The sequence below is a fragment of the Carettochelys insculpta genome, chromosome 4 (assembly GCF_033958435.1).
Source record: "Carettochelys insculpta isolate YL-2023 chromosome 4, ASM3395843v1, whole genome shotgun sequence".
Lineage (NCBI taxonomy): Eukaryota > Metazoa > Chordata > Testudines > Carettochelyidae > Carettochelys > Carettochelys insculpta.
This window is the reverse complement of record NC_134140.1, coordinates 32,219,131-32,241,949: the sequence shown is the minus strand read 5'-3', so window position 1 is coordinate 32,241,949 and position 22,819 is coordinate 32,219,131. Positions and strand designations below refer to the sequence as shown.

Here is a 22,819-nt window from a genome sequence, read left to right as displayed (position 1 = left end):
CCCTGCTGCCAGATGCATTCTATGCAGAAGGAAAAATTAGTTACATACAAATGGAAAAAGAGCCCTGAATAATAAAGACAAAATGGAAAATTAATTCCTAGAACGTAGTTTGGAAATCATAATGGACCACATAATGGTCACAATGGACCACAACCTAAATGTGAGTCAACAATATGCTACACAAGTCTGGGATGTATTAACAAGCATGCTGTAAGCAAGACAGAGGTTAATTCTTCTACTCTGCTCTGTGTTGATTATACCTCAACTGGAGCATTGTGTCCCGTTATGGGTGCTACACTTCAGGAAAGACGCAGACAAATTAGGGACTGTCCGGAGAAAAGTAACAATAAGTAAACCTTGAGAACATGGTCAGTGAGGGAAGATCGAAAGGATTGGGTTAGTTTGGAAAAGAAACAACAGAGACGATATAGCAGCTTTGGAGTATCTAAAAGGTTGCTACAAGGAAGTGGGACAAAAATTATTATTCTCGAACTCCAAGAAACAGCAATGGTTTTAAATTGCAGCAAGCAAGGTTTAGGTTGGACATTAGGAAAGATTGCATTTCAGGGTGGTTAAGCATTGGAATAAATTGCTTAGGGAGGCTGCTGAATCTTGATCACTGGAAAATTTTAAGAGCTAGTTAGGCAAACCTGTCAGGGATGGTCTAGATGGTGTTTGGTCCTTCCATGAGCACATGGGTTTGGACTTGGTGATTGTGTCTAAGTTCTATTATTCTGTGTTTCTATGATTGTTTCTCAGAGCATTCAGCTCACTGCAGAGTGTGATTGCAGTTCTCCACATTAGATTGAATGATTGTGGCAGAAGATTTATCAGAGAAGGAACTGGCCATGTCATGACCTTAGAGTAACAATCATGTTGTGCTATAACAATTGTTATCTTAGGGACAACAAAGCCTAATTAATTAGTGTGAAATAACACAAACAGATTAGACATTCTAAGGTTTATTATATCAAGAACACAGCGTCCTCAACATTCAGCTTGTAGAGAGGAGTCTCACTGAGGTGATCATGTTGGAAAATGGAAAAAGAAATGTCCTGATGATCAACAAAGGCAGAATGGTATAACTATTTTAGAGAAGACCATAGGATGTATCTGTAGCACCACCATATCTTTGAAGTATTTGCTAAGAGGTGAAACCGTCAAGAGAACTTGAAGCTCCCTCAGTCTGTAAGCTTAAGTCACTGCCACAAGAAAATACCCTTGGCCCAGAAAAATTGAGCTTACATTTCCCAAGCATGTGAAGGAAGATTTATCAATTTAGGCACTACCACTGTAATACTCCTATATTTATGAATCAGTTTATTTGGGGTTCCAAAGTATTTAAAGTATTATGTTAATCTAAAAGTATTATGTATAATCCAAATATTATGTTAATCTAAAACAGAAAGAAGAGCAGCAGAAGTACTCTATACATTTAAAAGGTTTAAGAAAAAAATTGCCTGGAGAAGAAAAACCAATATGTAGAAGTAACAGAAGTCCTGTTTCACCCAACAACCAAGAATTAGAATGGCCCAAGGCCCTTTGAACCCACAAACTTAGTCAGATTTTTAAAAAAAAGACAATGTCTATATGGATAATGATAAAATTAAAAGCAATAAGAGTAAATGCAAACAAAAAAGATACAACCTTAAAACAATCTCGTCACTCTAAACTATTGGTGAATAGAATAAGATCTACGTTTCGTTACTGCAGGGTTTCCTGCACCTTCCTTTGAAGTGTGTGGTGCTGGCCACTGCAAGAGACAGGATGCTGGATCTAATACAGTCTGGCATTTTTTACAATGCAGCACAAACTGAAAGGCTCAGACACCTAATAATCATGGAAATGCTTACAAGTTTTAATGGAAATATTGAGAATGAAACACCAGAAGTTAGTGAAACTACATTCTTTAATGAATAAAACAAGAGTTATAACAGTGGTAGTTTGAGATGGGTCGCAGTGCAATTTAGCATACTATCTCACTGTGAGCCAGAGCAGTTTTTTCTCTAACTTTTCAGAAAGGGCCAGGAAATTGAAGCACTTACAAGAATTTATGCTGCATAGATTGAGAGGCTCTTTGCTGGAACCAATTGTTTTAGAAGTCTGAAAACGAAGAACATCCACTTTGGATCCACCCATGACAAAGGACCCAACAGTGAAGATGTTATGATGAATATTGTTAGAAAGCATAGAATTAGTCTACCATTTCCCTACTTAAACCATTCAATTGTAAAAATTTCAAAATTTACTGTCACATCTGAAGAAACATAAAACAATACCTTGGCAAGTAAATTTTTTAGATGGTGTTGTGAGAAGAAGTTTATCTGCCATTTCTCCAGGTCCAGCACAACGTGCAATACCAGGTTCTTTGTATTCTGACTTTACCCAATCAGACAACCATTGCATGTTACAATCACAGTACAGAGGATTTGCTCCAATAGCCCTGCGGGGGGGGAAGGTAACAGTTTTATGTGCTTGGTTCACATAACAAAAACAAATCCATGAACAGCAGAAAACTCCTAGAACCTAAATGTGCTACAAGAATTACTTAGATCTAGTTTCAGAGCCAAGGACTCAGCAGCAAACTTTGCCAGAATGCTAGCTATTGTTCCCAGTTATATTAGTAGGGATTTTGGAGAAGTGATGCTAATTAGCTCAGTATCAACCTTTAGACATAAACAGACAACTTATTTAAGTTTAACAAAGAGCATCTGCAGCTGTAGAAGAAATACTGTAGTGGGAAATTAAGTCAGACGTTAATGTAAAACCCTTGCATTCCTATGGATCTTCAACTGGGGTCTATGGACAGCCTGCAAAAAATGGGGAAAAGCCATTTAAAAAAATACACTTCCCTCCTCCAGTTCATGGCTGAATGCCCTGCATAAATTATTTGCTCTTTCCCCTTTTCCCCCACAAAACTCCAATTATTTCCTCTTTGGAGCTCTGCCAATGAATATAAAGCCACAGTTACTGATCTCCTTTATGTGATTATGCAAGGAGATTCCCCAAGCAAGTTCGGTGATGGCATCAGCAGAGGCAGCCCTAAAATACCTGAAGCTGCAGAGGGACAGAATTCTGCCACAATCTGAAGTAATGCAACATTTTTAGCAAGTTCCATTGAATCATTACCCTGCCAGTGGGCTCCTTAGAAAGCCCATTTATTTTTAATTCAGTTGGATGAAACCATTAAAATATTATTTTTTGTAATAAAGAAATTTGAGCAAATTTTATTGTTTAAAATAGTGCAAAAGATTTTCTGACTAAACTTATAAAGATGCTTAAAAACTCCATCTGTTCAACAATGTCAAACTCAGGGACACTTGTATGCAGTAATAAATCCTCTCCTCTTTTGCAAGGATAAGACTGAAGGCATTCCCTCTAAACATCAATGGGCACAGTTAATGGTTACAATTCATCTTTGCTCTTTGTTGCTGACAGAAAATGGAGCAAAATAGCAAGAGGTTATTCAAGGAAAAAAAGTCTTTCCATGATATGCTGATCTAAGCTGGAGGTCAACATACATGTATATAAATGTAACCAAATACTCACAGATGTGATAAGGCTGAAAGGTCATTAAAAGCTCCTTCAGGAACAACAGATATATCATTGCCATGTAGAGACCTGGGGGAAGGGTAAACAAAATAGATATTTTTCTGTGGAAGCACAACTGAAATTGACTTTTGTTACTTTCCAGCTACTGCAGAGATATGAAACTTAGCTGTTTAACTTTGCCAGCTTGTGATTTTACAAACTTAGTTTGGTTTCACATTCAGTTTCAGTTCCCTGGAGTTTGCAGCCTTCCCAAGGCCGTCTCTGGTTCTCAGATTTTTTGTTCTTAAGTCAGACTAAGAAAATTTGATTTTTTTTTTTATTTAAAAAATAAAATTTGCTTAAGGGAGATGCAGGTCAACTATTAACACTGGCTTCTGAGCCATGAAAGAGAGAGAACGTAATTACATGTTAACTTTCAGCAGCTCAATTAAAATTTCATTGATTGTGTTTGTGCTCTTTATATGCATGCATTGACTGAACATACACGCAACAAAGGTACATGAAAAATCAATTGAGAGTTCTGTAACTGATATTAATATAGTAACATAATAAAAATATTTATTGACGACACACACAAGGCTAGTTCAGTCACACATGGGGCATGCCTACACAACAGAGTTCTTTCCTTCTCTATATAAGCTTTCATTCACAGGTATATATTATCTGTGCATACCCAGCCTTATGATTAAAGTTATATGAGGTGTTTTTAAAACACCTATGAACACACAACAAAATTTATAATAGATTGAAACATCTGGCTCAAACATGTTATAAACATGGTTTTTAACTGAAACAAAAAAGCAGTCATGTAGCACTTTAAAGACTAATAAAATAATTTATTAGGTCATAAGCTTTTGTGGGGCAGCTCTTTCCAGATCTGAAGATGTAGGTCTGCCCACAAAAGCTCATCACCTAATACATTCTTTTGTTAGTTTTAAAGTGTTACATGAAAGCTTTTTTGTTTTGTGAAGATACAGACTAACATGGCTACCACTCTTAACTTGTCTGTGTGGACAGAATAAATGACCAACCAACACACAACTATGTAGGGTGACCACATTGCCCTATAGCAAATATGGCACACCAGACTCTGGGGATGGGGGGCTACTGCCCCATGGTGAGTCACTGGAGATGGGAGCGCCACTGCCTTCTGATGAGAGAGAGTGGAGTATGGGAGTGCCACAAGCTCCTGGTGGCATGTGTGGGGGTGCCAAAAATAGGGGCTCTGCAGCCTTTTGGCCTTGCTGGGGACAGGGTAGCTGCCCATGGAGGAGCTTCCCCACAGCAGGAGCTGCCTCCCCAAAGCACGATATGCTGGGGAATGAGGCAGCCACTCTGTGGTGGAGCTCGCTGGCAGAGAGGCTGCCACTGTGGGCCTCTGGCTAGTCTCGTGCTTCCTCTTTGGCCTTCTCTAATTATAACAATAGCTATAATAATATATAATGATCGTAATATTATTATGATTCAGCTATGTAGGCTGAAGCATTGGTTCTTTAATATGGCAATAGTGTACGCTGCCGTAAGTACTGAAAATAGAGGATGAGTTCAGGAAGGCAGGGTATTCTCTAGGCAGCATCACAGCACCAGTCTGCTGAGCCCCAACTTCTCGACAGAGCGGCTCTCATGGATAAGTGCGAATGCCTGAAAAGCCTTACTGGAATTGCGGCTTCAACAAAAGGACCCACCTTGCTTGCTGCACTGCAAAAATCATTATCCTACCCATCCTTCCCCTTTCTCTTTACATTTATTGGTGGTGGATATTAACACAACATGTGAACTGCAGCTCTGTTTTGGGTTTCACAAGTATTGTGGTAGCAGCTGTTTATGTGAATCAGCTGGGCTGATGCATAATGCAAGGATTTAAAACTAGTGAGGAGGGTACTGATGGATGTGGACAATTGTGCAGGGTTGTGGCAGAGGTTCTTATAGAAGTACATGGTTGCTTTGTATGAAGCTGTTCCCCTCCCTGCCCAAATCAGCCTGGAGTTTCTCTCTCTTTTTTCCCCCCTCAATACTGTCATCTTGATGGGCTCACACCTGTGGGATGGGGGCAAGTCTTGGCAGCAAGGAATTGCGGTTAGTCACTGGAGGTACAAAGGGTAGCAATGGTCTCTTCTGACCTAAACAAGATCAAAAGGGACACAACCAGTGATAGCTAGGGTGACTGGTGACTACCTCCATTTGCCACTGCTAGCACAGGTTACTTTGACAAGTTATCCTCTTTACAGATTTAATAAAATAGCTGGAACTTGACTAGCAATCCCCATTGTATCAGTCTCTCCCTCACTGTCTCTTGTCATTCACAATGTGTCCTTTCCAGTTCACAATGGCAAAAGGTGTTTAGCTTGGTGGTATGGTGCAGTAATGGCCAGGACTGCGATGAGGGTGGATGTGCAGAGAGATTCTTTCAGGCAAAAAGGAAGGTAGGGACAAGATAGCTAAATGAGAGAGAGAGAGAAAGAAACACTTGGACTAGATTGAGGCATAAGCTAGAGAGGAGAGTGGAAGGGCAAATCTGCTGGGAGAAGAACAAGGGCATTTTGCTTCGGGTACAAAATAGATGGAGGAATACATTAGTTGGAGGTGAAGTAATGGGAGGGATAGGAAGCTGAAGCACAGAGAAGGCAGATAGGGCCACAATAATTGTGGGGTAAGGATGGAAAGAGTAAATAGCAGGTAGTATGAAGCAGTCAGGTAGTGGGTATCAGCAATTGGGAAGAAGGACCTTCTAGAATAAGGTTTTGGAGGAAAATCCCAATGAGCTAGTTAGAACACCTTAAAGTCCTAGGAGAGCAGTAGGTAAGGGCAGCAGAAGCAAGGAAAAATGAACTTGTGGCTTGAAATAGTCTCTGTATAATGCCATTCTCTGATATCTGATAGAGTCACACACCTCCAGAAACTAAGCAGTGCTTGGTGACTCACATCTGGAAGCCAAAGAAGTCCCTGTTCTCTAGATACAAGGCCCCTGGTTCCACTACAAGTAGGATGTGGATTGCATATTGAATACCTGTGATGGCTCTGTGCCAGCAGGGAATTCACCTTAAGTGAGAGGAATACATGAGCAGATGGTAAAACTGGAGTTCTGGCTGCTTTGCACCAAAAAGATCAGCATCCAAACATCTAGCCATTGTACACTGAAGTAACAAATAGGCTCAACTCAGCTTGCTCACATGAGAAATGAACATGCTCAGGACTCTCTTGCCTCTATGGTGAACCCCACTGGTCCATTCACAAGGTCTGACACCTTCAGAACCAGCTCTAAATAAAATTAGTTCATAATAAGATGTATACCTCCTTGTAATTCAGGTGACCAATCATACAGCTCCAATACTGAACAACAATGCTTGAAAGAATCCAAAGACCAAGATTTATGTTCACCAAACATTTAAATAACTTCACACGACACACATGTAAGATTGAAATACTATTCTGAGTTGGAAGAGCATACAAAATTAAGTGAAAGAACATAAGGAATACATTAAGGGAATGCTAAAACACATTTAAAATCTAATGATAAAATAAGATACTTAGACTAAGGCACATCATTCCTATGTCGCACACAAACAACATTTCTTGCTGCACATAAATTAATCTTATAAGCAAGAACATGACTTGAGATAAAGAAACTAGAGAGACTAGAAAAGAGCATAACACCTTCTTTCTATGGTCTCTGACTGCACCTATGTCTAATCCCTGTACCACATTTTAATTTTACAATAAAAATGCAGCAAGGTAATCTTTTGTGATTCTTTGTATTTTATTTTTTTCCCTCAAATACTTATTGTGGTTGAAGATTTCTTAATTACCTATGGGTTTCCAAGTCTTTTGTACAAAATATTTTTTTCAACGTAAAATAACTACTTACAGTAACCTAAGTGATTTCAACCCATCAAATGTCCGTGCAGGGATACACCTCAGACGGTTGTAACTAAGAATTCTAAAAGCATATAAAATAAGGTAAGTAAACAAACAAATACATACAATGCAGAATATGAACAAATATATCTTTGGCATTCATAACAAGTTAGAAATTGTTATCTTACAGCCTCCAAATCAAGCAAGTTTTAATATTAATGAGCTGTCTTTTCTTTTCAACACAATAAACACTAATGTTTTCACACATTTGTTGTTATACAATTAAACTTACAAGGTGAGCAGCTGAGTCATGTTGCTGAAGCTCTGGTTAGAAAGGGTGCTGATTCTGTTGTTACTTAAATCTCTATGAAAATAAATTCAAAAATTCAGTCCTTAAAATGGGGATTGTACAAATTCTGAAACACCACAGATGAAACATTATTTTTATTAGTAGAAGTAGTATTGTTATTACAACTGATCTCTTAAATTACATAATTTTAGTCACATGCCACCTACAAGACAAGAAAGTGTTTATGTTGATAAATTAAAAGCCTTCTCATTTCAAAGAATAAAAGGACAAGCACTTCAGTGTCTTTCATTCTTATACAATGCCAATGTCCATCGTTACTAAGACTGCAACCATACAGCACTAAACTGAAACTAGCTGGTGAACTGGGAATAGAGATGTAGGTAAGTAAAGTTTTGAAGAGGAACTCTGATGAATAAAGTCCTACCCCTTTATTGAAATTCAAGGTAGGTGGAGAAATAAGCTTTGAAGAGCACTGTCTTTGGTTTGGAAAACCTGGAAATGAATCATGTTGAGGGAAGCTGTAATTGGTTCTACTGTCTCATAGGCTGCATCAACACTGGCAAGTTCTTTCGAAAGATCCTATGGAGCATTTACACACAAGTGTTCTTTAGAAAGTAAATCGAAAGAACGAGGTGCTTCTTTTGAAATCGCTCTCTCTTTCCTGTTTCAAGAAGAATGCCCCCTTTAGAAAGCTTCTTTCAAAAGAAAACGTGTAGAAGCTCTGCAGGCCCTTCCCTCCCTGCCCCCTTCCGAAAGAGCAGTCAGCAGGGGGCCTGATTTATCTATCTGTGGCCCATTTTTTCAAAAGAGCAGGGGCTGTGTGAATGCTCTCTTTCGAAAGAGCAGATCACTCTCTTGATCTGCTTTTTTGCATGTGGGTGCACTCTTTTGAAAAAAGTTCTTTTGGAAGGGCTTCTTTTGCAAGATCTGTGTAGTGTAGACATAGCCATAGTGGTGTTCTACCTTCTCTTGGCTTTGATAATGTTATTTCATTTTTTTAGAGTATTCTTTGGCAAATGAAAGCATTAACTCAAATATTTTACTCTATCTATATTGTGGTTATGATTGTCTAAAAGTATTACTCAATAAGCAATGGCAGAAATAGCATGCAATGGGCTTCTTCATAAAATTTTGCCAATAGAAAACTTTGGCAGACCAATCTATAATGGATAGGTTGAACCTCTCTAGTCCAGCACCCTTGGAACTAGACTGATGCCAAATGAGAGAATTTGCTGAACCACAGGAGGTTAGTATTATCTAGCAGCATTACCAAACACTTTTATTGCTTGCTGGGCTCTTAGGGCTACGTCTACACATGCACGCTACATCGAAATAAGCTATTTCAATGAATAACGTCTACACGTCCTCCAGGGCTGGCAATGTCGACGTTCAACTTCGACGTTGGGCAGCACCACATCGAAATAGGCACTGCGAGGGAACGTCTACACACCAAAGTAGCACACATCGAAATAAGGGTGCCAGGAACAGCTGCAGACAGGGTCACAGGGTGGACTCAACAGCAAGCCGCTCCCTTAAAGGGCCCCTCCCAGACACACTTGCACTAAACAACACAAGATCCACAGAGCTGACAACCGGTTGCAGACCCTGTGCATGCAGCATGGATCCCCAGCTGCCGCAGCAGCAGCCAGAAGCCCTGGGCTAAGGGCTGCTGCACACAATGACCATAGAGCCCCACAGGGGCTGGAGGGAGAGCGTCTCTCAACCCCTCAGCTGATGGCCACCATGGCAGACCCCGCTATTTCAATGTTGAGGGACACAGATCGTCTACATGTGCCCTACTTCGACGTTCAACTTCGAAGTAGGGCGCTATTCCCATCCCCTTGTGGGGTTAGCGACTTCAACATCTCGCCACCTATCGTCGATTTCAACTTCGAAATAGCGCCCAACACGTGTAGCCATGACGGGCACTATTTCAAAGTTGGTGCCGCTACTTCGAAGTAGTGTGCACGTGTAGACGCGGCCTAGAAGATATTTAGGGGTGAGTTAAACCTAACTAACAGCGCAGAATATTGAGAGCAAGGACTGGGTTCCATACACAAAATTTATGGGACCAAGGGAAACTTGGCCACACCCATAATAAGTGGACATCTGGCTAACTAAAATAATGGCTGGACCACAGAGGTTGCCAAATTACTATGCTGGAATGGAGAGGTTCAACCTCTACTCATAAACATGTCAACCAAGAACAATGGAGCACAATCTATTTGTGGGGGAAAAACAAAAACACAACAAAACAACCCACCCAGCCACCCACCCACACTGAAGGAGGCTTGGGTATCAGCCTGGGACACAAAAGACCCAGATTCAATTCCCTACTTTGTTACCTTGTGTATGTTACTAAGGGCTTGTCTACATGGTTCACTATACACAGAATTTCCAAGTAGTATCAACAATTCCAAGTAGTATCAAGTGTCAAACTTCGAAGTGCTGGCATGTGTGTAGCTGTGGGCAAAATTTTGAGAAGTAAAGGCACTTTGAAGTAGTGTGGGCACTTCAAAGTTGCCACGGGGGAGAATTAGCCTAATGAAGTGCTGCGTGTTCACTGCAGCATATCATTAGTAATCTCCCATCACCCTGATTATCATGCCCCCTTCAAAGTTGGGGGCAAGCGTAGACCCAGCCAGAAGCAGAGAGAACTGTGCAATTGTTAATACTACTTGGGAATTTTCTGACGATGAGATACATCTATTTCTTATATTTGAAGATTGAAGAATTTAATCTAAAATAAGGCATAGAAAAAGAGCTGATGTATTTTAGGTTACATTGGTTTAGTTTTCTTTATGCAAGAAAACTGGTAGCTAATTTGCAGTTGCTTCTGTGCTAGTAGGTACTTCAAAACATTAAGAGATTCATCTCTAGCTGATTCACTGAAGTCAATCCAAATTACGACAGTTTATGTCAGCTGAGGATCTCTCCATAAGTCTCACAAAGTACTATTATCGCTGTTTCACAAAGGCATCAACTGAAGCCTAAAGAGCTTAGTAATTTGTTTAAAAATCAGACAGTAAGTCAGCATCAGAACTGGCAATAAAAATGAAATGCCCTGACTTCATTCCCTTCTCTGATCACTAGCCCATTAATTGTGGCCAGCTACCTAGTAGTAGAGATGAATCATTATGTGTTACAAACAAAAGATATTTTTTCTGTAATTGAAATAATTTTATGCCTTTGAAGAGAGTACTGTATGTCTATCTAACACCTACTGACACTGTTTTAGAATAATGCATATTTTGTGAGATATTGCATCTCTTTTCAGCTTTACTATAATTCCTGCCTTTTTACTTAGCAATGGAATGTGTTATGATCACTGGACTAAAAAGATCCCATTTATAAAATGTGCCTTGGGGTTATATTTGTTAAAGAGTTGGTTACCTTTTATGTTCTTCCACGTAACTATTTCATTAAATGTAAAAGCAGCTTTTTTCATCAATACCACACAAAATGATGCTTTAAGGTTACTTACATAAGAGTTAAATGTTTGTAGTTAGAAAGTTCTTTGGGAACAAGGGTAAACTGGTTTCCATCCAAATAACTAACAGAAAGATAAAATAATGAAATATTATTCACCTTATTAAAATATCAATACTTTACAGCAGGATAATAAAGAGTCAAGCAATAAATAAGGTTCAGATAAATTATTTAAAAATACATGTGAATCTACAAAATTTTCAGTTTACTAATGCAGTTGCATATAGCTTTTCCTTCTTCAGTGTCAGCTGACAGGACGGCTGAAGAATAAATAGGATAAACTGCCTAAGAGCAGCTGGGAAGTAAAGAGCACATTGATCTTATTTAAGTCATTTTAATGGGGTTCACTGGATTTTACACTATTGTAAACAGAAACAGAATTCCACAGCTAAAAGCTACGTTATTATCCAAATCTGTCCTTTTCATTGGGTATAGTTACACTTTAATGTTGGACAAAAATGGTGAATAAATTTTTTTGCAGTAACTGCTTCTGGCTCCATCTCCAATAGTAAACCTCTTACGTCATATCTACAATCATAGCAATGCCATGACTGGCTGGAATACCAAACTTGTGAGGCACATACATTTTGGGACCATCTCAAATCGTCTCAGCTGTTGTGAATACCCTTGCTGCTGAAGATGAATCAAAGGGGAAAACACCCTAAACAGCAGGAATGGGAAGAAAGGAGTGCTATAGACTGCTTCAGCAGACTTGGGTCAGAAATCAAGAGTCCTGATGAGATGTGCATCTATGACTCAGAATTTGTCAAATAAGTTCATTGGTGACTGGGTCTAGGTTCACAAAGCACAGATGGTTGTGGATATAAAACCACAATTCCTGCAGTTCATACCTAGAGGGTCCAAACTGTTCCTTTGACAGCTATTGTGATTCAGCATCTTGTGTGTTACAGACAGATGAACATTGATATGGGTACATGTCTAGATAGATATTTATATTTAGCTAAATCAACCTGTTTACAATTTTTACTTCTTTCAAATAGTAATTGAAGATCTCCTGTATTTTAAGTTGTTTAAAATGGAGGGCTATAAAATTATACTTTGGTATTGCTTAGAGATGATAAAATGTTGAAATTTTCATTTTGGTTTATTTGAGACTGTGCAGAATGTTAGGAAATGTGTTAGGTTATGTTAAGTATGAGGCACATAAGAGGTAAAATATGTTGGTGGCAGTGAACTAGTGGTTTGAAAGGGTTCATTGGGTTGCTCAGAGCTACTCCAGAATGTTGATCTGAATGTCAGCAGTGGGAAAACAACCACAGGACTTGCTAGCTGGAGGTAATTTTGGTTGGGCTGGCTGAAGTTGGTAAGCAAGATCTCTCCAGATTCCAGAGACCCACCTATCAGGGGTGCTGAGTTCTGGGCTGTTGGGAGGATTGCAACGAGACCAAACTGGGAGAATATCAGATTCCACGGCTTATGAACATGAAGCCAGAACACTTCCTTGGGCTTGAAGAGAATTATGAGCAGCACTTCCACAATTCATTTACAGGTTTTAATTGTAAATACCTAATTAAAAGTTTAATTCAGTCTGGAGTGTAGCTGTGGTGAATGGGGATTTCTGCATCAGTCTTTGAAGAATATCTACTGTAGTTACAAGGGATCCCTGCTCCTGGAGAAGAGAGCGCAAGGAAGTATGCCCCAAAATAACAATTCTAAGAGTGAAGTTTGGTGGCAGCAATTAACTGCTGTTGGAAACCCACCATTCTAACACTGACTTTCCTTAACTTACTAGCAAGGTATGTGTGATGCAGGCAATCAGAGGTTGGCTGTATTTGGTACTGTCAGGGACTAATGACGGTTGGTGGTGATCCACAGTCCTTTCTTTATGGAGAGAGTTTCAGTTAATCTGGAAAGATGCTAGCTAGCATCTAGATATATGGTGCCTATTCCATTTGCATTGCCTTCTTCCACATCCACAAACCTATTGTTAGTGTATTTTGCCAGCTTTGATATGTACCTCTGAACAATTGTACAAATATATATAATAGATACGACATATATAGCAGGAAATGATTTTTAATACTTAAGGGCATAAAACCAAAACTAATTTAAAAACACTTTCCTGAATGAGTAATGAACAGCGTATCTGTGACAATCAATGAGATTTGAACAAAATATTCATCTATTACATTATTTAATCTCTACCATTTAAAATAAGTTTTCACCTGTTACAATTTTTTTTCTGGGTTGCAAAAATCATTACTTGTTTACAATTTACATAATGAAACAGTGATCATATCTTGGAAGATATAATCATTTTAATAAACAGAAGGAATTGGTCAGAATGCAACTACTAGCAGAAAATCAGTGCCTTTCCGCCCTCTTTTCAGTGACTTGCAGGCACAGTTTGGACACTGACGTAGGTGTACAAAACAGCATATAAAGGACCTACCATTCAGAATAGGTGTTCTGGTCATAGTTCTGGAAATAAATCTCTTTATATGTACAATTTTACAAGTCGTTTCTCCTAAATGGAGGTCAAATTGTATGCATCAGGCAGCAACTGTATTTAAGTAAGGTACTTATTGGCGGGGAAAATGGATAGCACAGATTATCTTATTCTTCAGTGGAAAATCAATAGAAAGTCTTATGAGTTTCTCTGTGGGAATGAGATGTATTTGCTATGGTATCCTGCTTTTACCGTGAAACTACTGATTAATGTTTTAGAAAGTTCTGCATACTTACCGTTGTAAAACAAGGAAGCTATAAAATCATTGAAGTGCACACTTAAGATGCCTTCCAAAGAAAATACTAACATTAATGATTTTTTAATATTAAACAGAGTGGACAGAAGATACTTCAACACTTTCCTGTGTGTTTAATTATTAACTGAAGCTATTTGTGATAACAGATGATGAAATATTAAAAGGTATTTATTATAGTTGAATTTTCTGGTTGTTTCTTTCAATCTTAAAACATGTAACTGAAGTTTCAAAGAAGTCATAACCCATTTTCAAAATTTGTTTCTGAACTTGTTGATTCTTGTATATATATAATATTTGTATTGCCCCAAATCTTTGAAGTGCATATGCAGAGAGCATTTGCACATTCAAACCTGAGTATCTGGCTATCTCCAAAAGCAATCTGTACTCCCAAATTATATCTCTGAATAGAGTTACGAATTCCTTGAGAATGTAAGAAAATTGAAACTGGAAAATAACTCAAGGCCACAGTATATAATACCCAGCTTTTCACAGATAAGCCTCCAGTGGAAAAGGGACAGAAAATTTAAAATTTATTTTTTTACTTAAATATGTCACTAAAAATTCCTCAGACTGTTAAATTGTTAAGAATTTTAAATAGCTATTTTTATTATATTTATATTATTTATTTTCTGAACTTCTCCTACTTTGGACAATGAAAATTTGACGTGATATTTTCTCTGTAAGCAAGAAAATGTCCCCCAAACATGTACATACAGATATCTAGCAATTATATTAACAAAAACTTAGCCAATCATAGAAATACCAGAATAATCCATAATTATATGGATTATCCTACCATTATCAAAAGGATACTTTTGTTATTAATTTCCTTGTATAAAGAATCTTAGTTGATGTACACATCTCAGTTTCTAACAAATGATGAAGTCTCAAGCTACAGCTGATTGAAGACCTGATAGTAACCACTTTGCATATTTACTTTGCCTCTCATTCTTTAATCAGACAATATAACTGAACTTGGCACTTCAGAAAAGGAAAAACTTGTGCTACTTACAGTTCAGTTACATCTTTTGGGATGCCTTTGGGTAAAACCTTAAGGCCTTTATTACTGCAGCGAACCACAGTATCTAAGCAAGTACACTCTGCAGGACAGCGAGACAATGGAGAGCAGCTGTTGTCATCATTTCCTGATTAGTGAAAAGAAAGATATAAAAAGCTTTGCTCTGCAGAGAGCGCTTACAAACTGGCAGGAATTAAAAGTTTAATTCCACTTAACAGACATGACATTTCTGCATTGTAGTCACTGCGGAAGAAAATCATTAAGATAGCTCTATTAACATTTCAAATGATACCATTTATTTAATGTAACACTGTTTTGGTATCTAAGAATCATGTTCTTTTGAAAAAACCCTTTGAAGGAAAGGTCACCATTCTGAACATAATGTGGTAAAGTAATATATACACTGATTTCTAATAAAATTACAATAAGTTAAAGTAAGTAAAGGCAAAAAACAGTCAAGTAGCACTTTAAAGACTAGTAAAATAGTTTATTTATTTGCTAGTCTTTAAAGTGCTACTTGACTGCTTTTTGTTTTGATAGTGTATAGACTAGCACAGCTTCCTCTCTGTTACTAAATAAAGGCAGTTTATTATTTATTAGGGAAAAGTTATGCATTTGAATGTCAGCAAACATACAATTCAACTTGGAATTAAAATGATTAGTATCTAAGAGATGAGTAGCAGATTTTCAAATATTTGCAGAGAAATATAAAATAAATCAATAAGCAATAATATAATATTTATCCCAAAAAGCATTCAAGTGTCAGTGTTTGAACAGATATTCATTTGTATTACTGGTGTTGGCCCAATTATCTCCATTTCCATTTTACTTCAACGCACTAATCTACAGTACTGCACTGCTATTTTCAAAAGGCTTATTGACAGGTGCATATGATCTGTTGCATGCCTTTTAATCATCTCAATTTGTGTGGGTTCTGCTTCTAAAATAGACATGAGAATTCAGGAATTAAATTGGAATCACAGTGAATATTTATGATATTAGAAAAAGAGTGCCTGTAATATGGACCACTTGATCTATGGTATGATATATGTATGAGAGCTTCAGAACTACACTGCTCTGACAGATCTAATATGTATTTTTTACCATCATCACAAGTGAAATCTTGGATGGCCACATCCTGGATGGGGATCTCCTTTAGGAAGTATGGTTTCTGACAGCGAGGGTTTCCAGTTACTATGCGTTTCTTCCTCAGCCAATCTCCCAGCCAAGCCAGGTGGCAGTTACAGTTGAAAGGATTAGCCAGGAGGTTTCTGAGAACCACATGCAAACAATACAAAATTTAGTTTCAGTGATGTAACTCAGTTTTTATTTTAAAAAATTCAATGTGTATTTTCAAAAAGTTAAACCTAAATGAAGTTACTCAAACAATTCCATATGTAAACCAAGGTTGAGAGCAGCAATTTACGATTTGTACAGTGAATCTTGATATACCTCATTTAGAAATAATTTAAATCTGTCAAATATCAGACTTGCTGTCAAACTACCCTGTATTGATAAAGCAATAACTTAATATAGAGATGAAAGCTGATTACTTTATACTATTAGCTTTAACCTGATAACAGCTATTTCATTAATTTGTCACCTCAAGATTTCCATCTTTTATTTGCTCCAGAGAATAAATTTCTCATCTAAACTGACAGTTAAGGTGATTACATGCCAGTTATAAAAATGAATTTACTTCTAGAAGTCTAAGTACTTTTGGCATCTTCTCACTTCACCACAAACCTACTGACAATTTCATTATTTAGAAACATGCCATCCTTAATATGCACAAATTAGTCATTCGGTGCAAAATGTCTCATTTTATGTGGAAAGAGAATTAAATACTTTATTGAGCACTGCTTCCCACAGTAATAGTTCTTTGGTAACCTGACTTAAACAGGCACCTTTTTTGTCCTCCCCTCTTCCCCTTTTCTTCTTTTCCCTATCAATTCATTAAAGAGATTTGAAGGCAGACAGCCCTTCAAAATGTATTATTTGTAACACAACCATTTTTTTCTCACAGAAAATGGGAGTGCAGTTTAATGCTTTATCATACAGCAAGATTGAACTAACTTCGAATGTAAGGTTTAGCCTATGCCTGAATGGTATTTTCAAAAAGTAGAACACCACAGAGCCAAGAATGCCAGTGGTCATGCAAGCCCTCTCACACTACAGCATCGCTGCTTCAACCAGTGGCATTATCACTACTTCAGGCAATCATGGCGAACATCTTCTAAAAAACCCCTGTGCCAATAAAGGAACGTAGGACCTAGAAGGGACCTCCTGGGTCATTGACTCCAGTCCCCTGCCATTACAAGCTATCCTGTCATCATATAATCTCACTTACAAATGTATCAAGCTCCATCCTAAAATTAATTTGCTTGCCCCCTCTACTCTTTCTTAGAAGACTGCTCCAGGACCTCACCCATCATGGTTAGAAACCTTCTTATAATCCCAGTGTGTATTTGGCTCTTGCCCAGTTGATATGCATTTTCCCTTAGTATCCATGCCCCTGAGCAATCATATCCTCTCATTTAGCCTTTGTTTTGCAAAGCTAAACAACAGAAGCTCTTTTAGTCTCTATTCACACAAGGGCTGTTTCTACACTACAAGAAGAACTTCGAATTTGCTTACTTTGAAGTAAGCAACTTCAAAGTTGAGCATCTACACACACCCTACTTCGAAGTAGGGCCCTACTCCATTCCTGGGAATGAAGTAAGGACTGCAAAGTTGGGCTCCCTACTTGGAAGTTAACTTTGAAGTAAGGCAAAGTGTGTGTAGAGACTCTGGTGGCTACTTCGAAGTAGTGCCTAACTTTGAAGTTAGTTCCTAGTGTAGATGCACCCAAGAGGTCCTGCATTCCCCTAATAATTCTAGTAGGCCTTCTCTGCACTTGTTTTAGTCTGAATTCATCTTTATTGAAAATGACCAACCATAATTGAACATAGCATTCAAGGTCTTCCTGTGCTTGTGTAATGGCATTAATACTTGCCTAACTACTGGAAATATGTAAGGATCACAGTGGGTGATGCTTCTTTTTTAAACACACACTCCACACTGGTGGGTTATAGACTTCCTGTGACTGACTAGGACACCCATATCTTTTTCAGTTTCCAGTTGACCAACCCTCATTTTATAGCAAAAATTCTTGTTCCTCTGGGTCATCAAATTCTTCACATTCTGATCCTCCTCTGCATTGATAATATCTCTAAATTTTCTGTCAACAGCAAATTTCATTAGCACACTTTACTTTTTGTGCTAAGGCCATTAACGAAAAAATTAATAATCAGTCCTGATACCTGAACATATTAATGTCCATATCAAGGAACACTATCAGTAAGTGTTTAAGGTCAATGCCCGTATTCACATTTTAATACATGCTTCACGATGGCCCAGGAGACAGACTTTCTGAAACTGTTGTATTATTCTTTAGCAGAATCTTAACATGCGCTGCAAGATTATGCAGAGAAAATACAAATGTTAAGAACACATGTATGGCTTCAAGTCCTGGCCAATCTAGAAAAATATAATGTAACTTACAATGTAGAGAGGGAATGTAGAGTATCAAAGGCACCTGGAGCAACTGTAGTAATTTGGTTGTCATACAAGGAGAGCAAACGGACAGAACTCAGTCCTGTGAAACTATCATTGCCTACACAGCTTATGCGATTGCTCCTTAGCATCCTGAAAAGGAAAGGATTAACATTTATTACTTCAGAAATGGTCCAACATAACCATTTTATCTAAACATCTTTCTACATTTTATTACGCTTATTTACCATTTACTAAACCTAAACATATACTACATCTAATATACGAAAATGTTCTGGAGCATTAACCATTTTGAAATTCAATAGTTAAATATTACAGAAAATAAAGTAGAATTGCATGCATAATTCTCCTTCACTTTCTGTAATGCTTCTGTTGCTCTGCAATAATGCTCTCTCTAGCAGTATTGCAGAGCAACAGAAAAACTAAAGTGAGGCCTATTTTGAATACACCATTTATAATAATGAAAACACTATACAGTGGTCTCTCTAGTTATGAGAGTGTTGTGTACCCATACAACCCTGAGTAACTCGAATTTCATGTAACTCAGGGGTGTTTTTTTCCCCCCGGCATAACACATGTTCTACAGCTGGGGAAGCAGCAGGAGCTCCTTTCAAAAGGTAAGTCCTGGAGTTGGCAGGGGCAGCTGGGGAGGGTTAAGCCTGGCAGTGGGCTGGGACCACGGAAGGGAGCAGGGGGTTAAGCCTGGGGTGGGTGAGGTGAGGGGCGGAGTTGAGCTGGAGCTGGGCCACTGGGGTGTTGAGCCGAAGCCATGCACATGGATTGAGCTGGAGCGGGGCTGAACCAGCTCAGGGTGAGTTGAACTGGGCCATGTGGGGTGAGGCAGTGCTGAGCCAGGGCTGTGGGGAGCCAGACTGAGCTGTGCTTAACTCATCTTAACGCGAGCTAAGCACAACTTGAAATCGTGTGTTTCAAAAGTTTACTGTAACTTTAGTGTTTTATTTATGTGAATATTTCAGTAGTGTTACAGCTCTTGTGAAGATACCTGTTAAGAACTGTGACAGCTCTTCTCTTTACTATGACAGCTGCTTTTATAAACTATTTACATGGTTATTTGTTACGATTTTTAAGTATTCTGGTAGCATGTCACATTCCTTACTTTAGTTCACTAACATATTTTATACAGGGGTATTGGAATTCATATAGTGAGGGTGCTGAGTACCATTGAACATAACTCTAAATCCTATGTATGACAAAAACCACTTTAAGCCAGGGGTGGCTTCAAGCCACACACCCCCAGCACCCATAGTTCTAGCACCTAAATTAAAGCACTTAACTTCCTCAATAAACGCCAATTAAAAGAAATCAGTGTGATTCCAACTAAGTGATCTCAAAACTCTGAGGTGCGGCCGCACAGGAATATGGAGAAACATCTTGGGATGTCAGGGGGCAGAAGGGACACATCTAAACCTGAGCAGTCTCCAAGAGGAAGGGAAGAATGAGAATGATAACCCAGCTGCACTCCAACCCTGGCTCAGTGGCCGGAAGGGATAAGAGAGGGAGAGGCAGACAGACAAATTCCATTACTGGCAAGAAAAAATACAAGAGGAAAAGTTCTAACAAATTATAGAAAGTTTAGACTCTTAAAAACAAAAATAGCTTTCCAAAAATAGATTTCTCTAAGCAATAATATAGGATCAATGCACTTTTACATTTTGCCGTTTTTGTTCTTGTTCATAAAGAAACCTTAGAATTAATTTGCCATATTAAATTAATTAGAACACCAACTAACAACATCAAGAGTTAGAAATAAAAATAAAGCTAGAGTTAAATATGGTTTAAAGTGTTAGGTGATATGTAACCAAAATTACCTATGACTTTCACTATTTCAGAAGACTAAAAGGTGTAGGGTGAAGGCTGATTTGTTGATTAGAAAGTTCAGCATGCAAGGGAAGCACCAGAACAAAATACAGTTCCAGTTCTGAGAGTTCGGGGCTACCCAGGAAGCAGAGAGATTTAGGCAAGAATGCAATAGCAATGCCAAGCCACAGGCCATTGACTCATCTTTGGTTTACTGTCATAAAATCGCTTGGGAAAGACCCTAATCCCATGTTTCAGCATCCACTGAATTTGTCTCCTTTCTCTGGTGTAATTTCCAACAAGTAGCTGGGACAGAATCACAACTTCTCTTCTAAGGATACAGCAGTACAGAATGCACGACTTCAGTGGCTGCAGAAGATGGGGATATTTCCATTCACCCACCGAACCAGGAGCAGCCTCAGTTGCTGCAGAGTTCAGTAGGCATGTAGTTCAGTAGTTTTTGTTGTCAAGTAGCAACAGAAATGAATTTCAACTACACTATGCCCAGTTAGTGAATCACACCAGTTAATGAATTCACACTATGAATGGAAAAGATTAGTGTAAAATAGAAATGAGATAGGATATGCTTCCATTCCCCATATATTTTTCTTCAAAATGAAAGTTACAAAAGTAGGAATTTACTTTGACTCAGAGATCTGACACAGAGGGGAAGAAAAACACCAAATTAGACTTACAGTGTTTTGAGACTTTCCAGGCCTTTAAACATCTTGTGTCGAATAGTCTCCAAACGGTTACTGGTGAGCAACAATTCATTCACACCAGCTGCTCCTTCAAATGCTCCTTCTTCAATATCTGTGATCTTGTTATTACTCAGATTTCTATTTTACATTCATGAAAAAAAGAGAAAAATGTATTTTTTTTAATTTTGTAGGCTAATCAACTGTTAAACACAGCAGCCTACCATAGTTTTAGATTACAAGTATTTATTATGTAAAACTGAAGAATGAATTCAAAGAGTAAAATAACCATTTGAGAGATTTTTAGTACTGCAAAGCAAACTTCAGTTCAATCTTAACAAGAGAGAGTGGGATTTACAAAGCAAGTTGGTTAACATATTGCCCACTGAAAGAATCTCAGAGTTGCTATAAGAGCCCACGCAATGCAAGAAAATGGTTTAATCAAAATTCCAAAAGATATTTAATCAAAAGACAGTGTTTTAATGCTTCCATTTCTTACAGGGTTTTGAATCCAATCAACAATATAATGCTAGTACCTGGGAATGAAAACTGAAATTAACTAGTCTATTTTCAGTTTTTAAACTGAGAGACAAAAAAAGTAAATAAGTAGCATAAACGACGACAAATAAATGAAGTATTGTCTACAACACTACTATAAGGGCAAAGAATTTTTAAATCTACAAGAGGTATGGTTGTGGAGAACAGCTCTAAAATATGGGAAGAAAATCTGCAAAAAAAACTGTACACAAAATGAAGCTGTGACTTTATATTTTGAAAAAAAAGTATTTAATTTCAATGTTCACATAGGTTCAAAGATTTGTCGTGATATATCTGTAATACTTTTGTTTGCTTTCTTCAGATAGCCATATTCATATTTAACTTAAATTTTAGTTTAAGCACAATGGCTGGGTCTCCACTAGAGAGTTTTGTTGACAGAAGGGGCCTTTGTCAACATAACTCAGGGAGTGTCTACACACTTAAAACATTCTGTCGACAGAAGTGCAGTGTAGACACTTCTGTTGACACAAAGAGGGCTTCTGGTTGCCGGGCAGCCCTCTTTGCAGAGCTGCCATTCCACTTGCTAGCATCAGAGGGCAGTGCAGTCTGGCATTCTCTGTTGACAGAGCAAGCTGTGTGTAGATGCACTCTGTTGACAGAGTTTCTAAGGTTAATTCTAAGGTTGCCCTGAATGAAGGATATGATTTGGTCTATGATGTTAGAACAGAGGTCCAGGAACTAAGAACTCTTTAACCCTAATCCCTGATTCACAGATGACTTGATGTGTGGTCTAGAATCTCCTTAGTTTCTTTGAGAACAACAAGAAGTCCGGAGGCACCTTATAGACTAACAGATGTTTTGGAGCATAAGCTTTCGTGGGCAAAGACCTGCTTCATCACATGCATCTGGTGAAGCAGGTCTTTGCCCATGAAAGCTTATGCTCCAAAACATCTGTTAGTCTATAAGGTGCCTCCGGACTTCTTGTTGTTCTCGAAGATACAGACTAACACGGCTACCTCTTTGATCTTTAGTTTCTTATTACCTGACTTTCTCCATGTATAAAGTAGAAATATTACTGTAATATTTATCTACTCTGTAAGGAATATTTAACATTTGTACAATTAATCAGTGATTAAAAGCGCTGTTCTATAGTATTAGTACTGACTGGGCATAAATTGGAGTAAATACTTAAGTCCTAGTCCTCCAGTGTGCTAATCTATGACCTTTTCCCTGCTTCCTCTGCATTTGCTGCTTGTAATAATAATGATTTCATCATGCTTTATGACTGATCTTGATGTGT

The 22,819-nt window shown here is 38.1% G+C and overlaps 1 protein-coding gene across 3 annotated transcripts in view; it reads right to left on the bottom strand.

Moving 5' to 3' along the window:
* Positions 1-22,819, bottom strand: part of SLIT2 (slit guidance ligand 2) — a 372,755-nt gene that overhangs the window by 54,697 nt on the left and 295,239 nt on the right. For all 3 annotated transcript variants that reach the window (XM_074992549.1, XM_074992550.1, XM_074992551.1), the window contains exons 17-25: positions 21,019-21,162; positions 18,494-18,637; positions 16,055-16,221; positions 14,945-15,077; positions 11,202-11,270; positions 7,700-7,771; positions 7,418-7,489; positions 3,550-3,621; positions 2,280-2,443 (exon numbers count right to left, since the gene is read on the bottom strand). In XM_074992549.1, the coding sequence (XP_074848650.1) occupies positions 2,280-2,443; positions 3,550-3,621; positions 7,418-7,489; positions 7,700-7,771; positions 11,202-11,270; positions 14,945-15,077; positions 16,055-16,221; positions 18,494-18,637; positions 21,019-21,162 (1,037 nt within the window). The remainder of the gene's footprint in view (positions 1-2,279; positions 2,444-3,549; positions 3,622-7,417; positions 7,490-7,699; positions 7,772-11,201; positions 11,271-14,944; positions 15,078-16,054; positions 16,222-18,493; positions 18,638-21,018; positions 21,163-22,819) is intronic.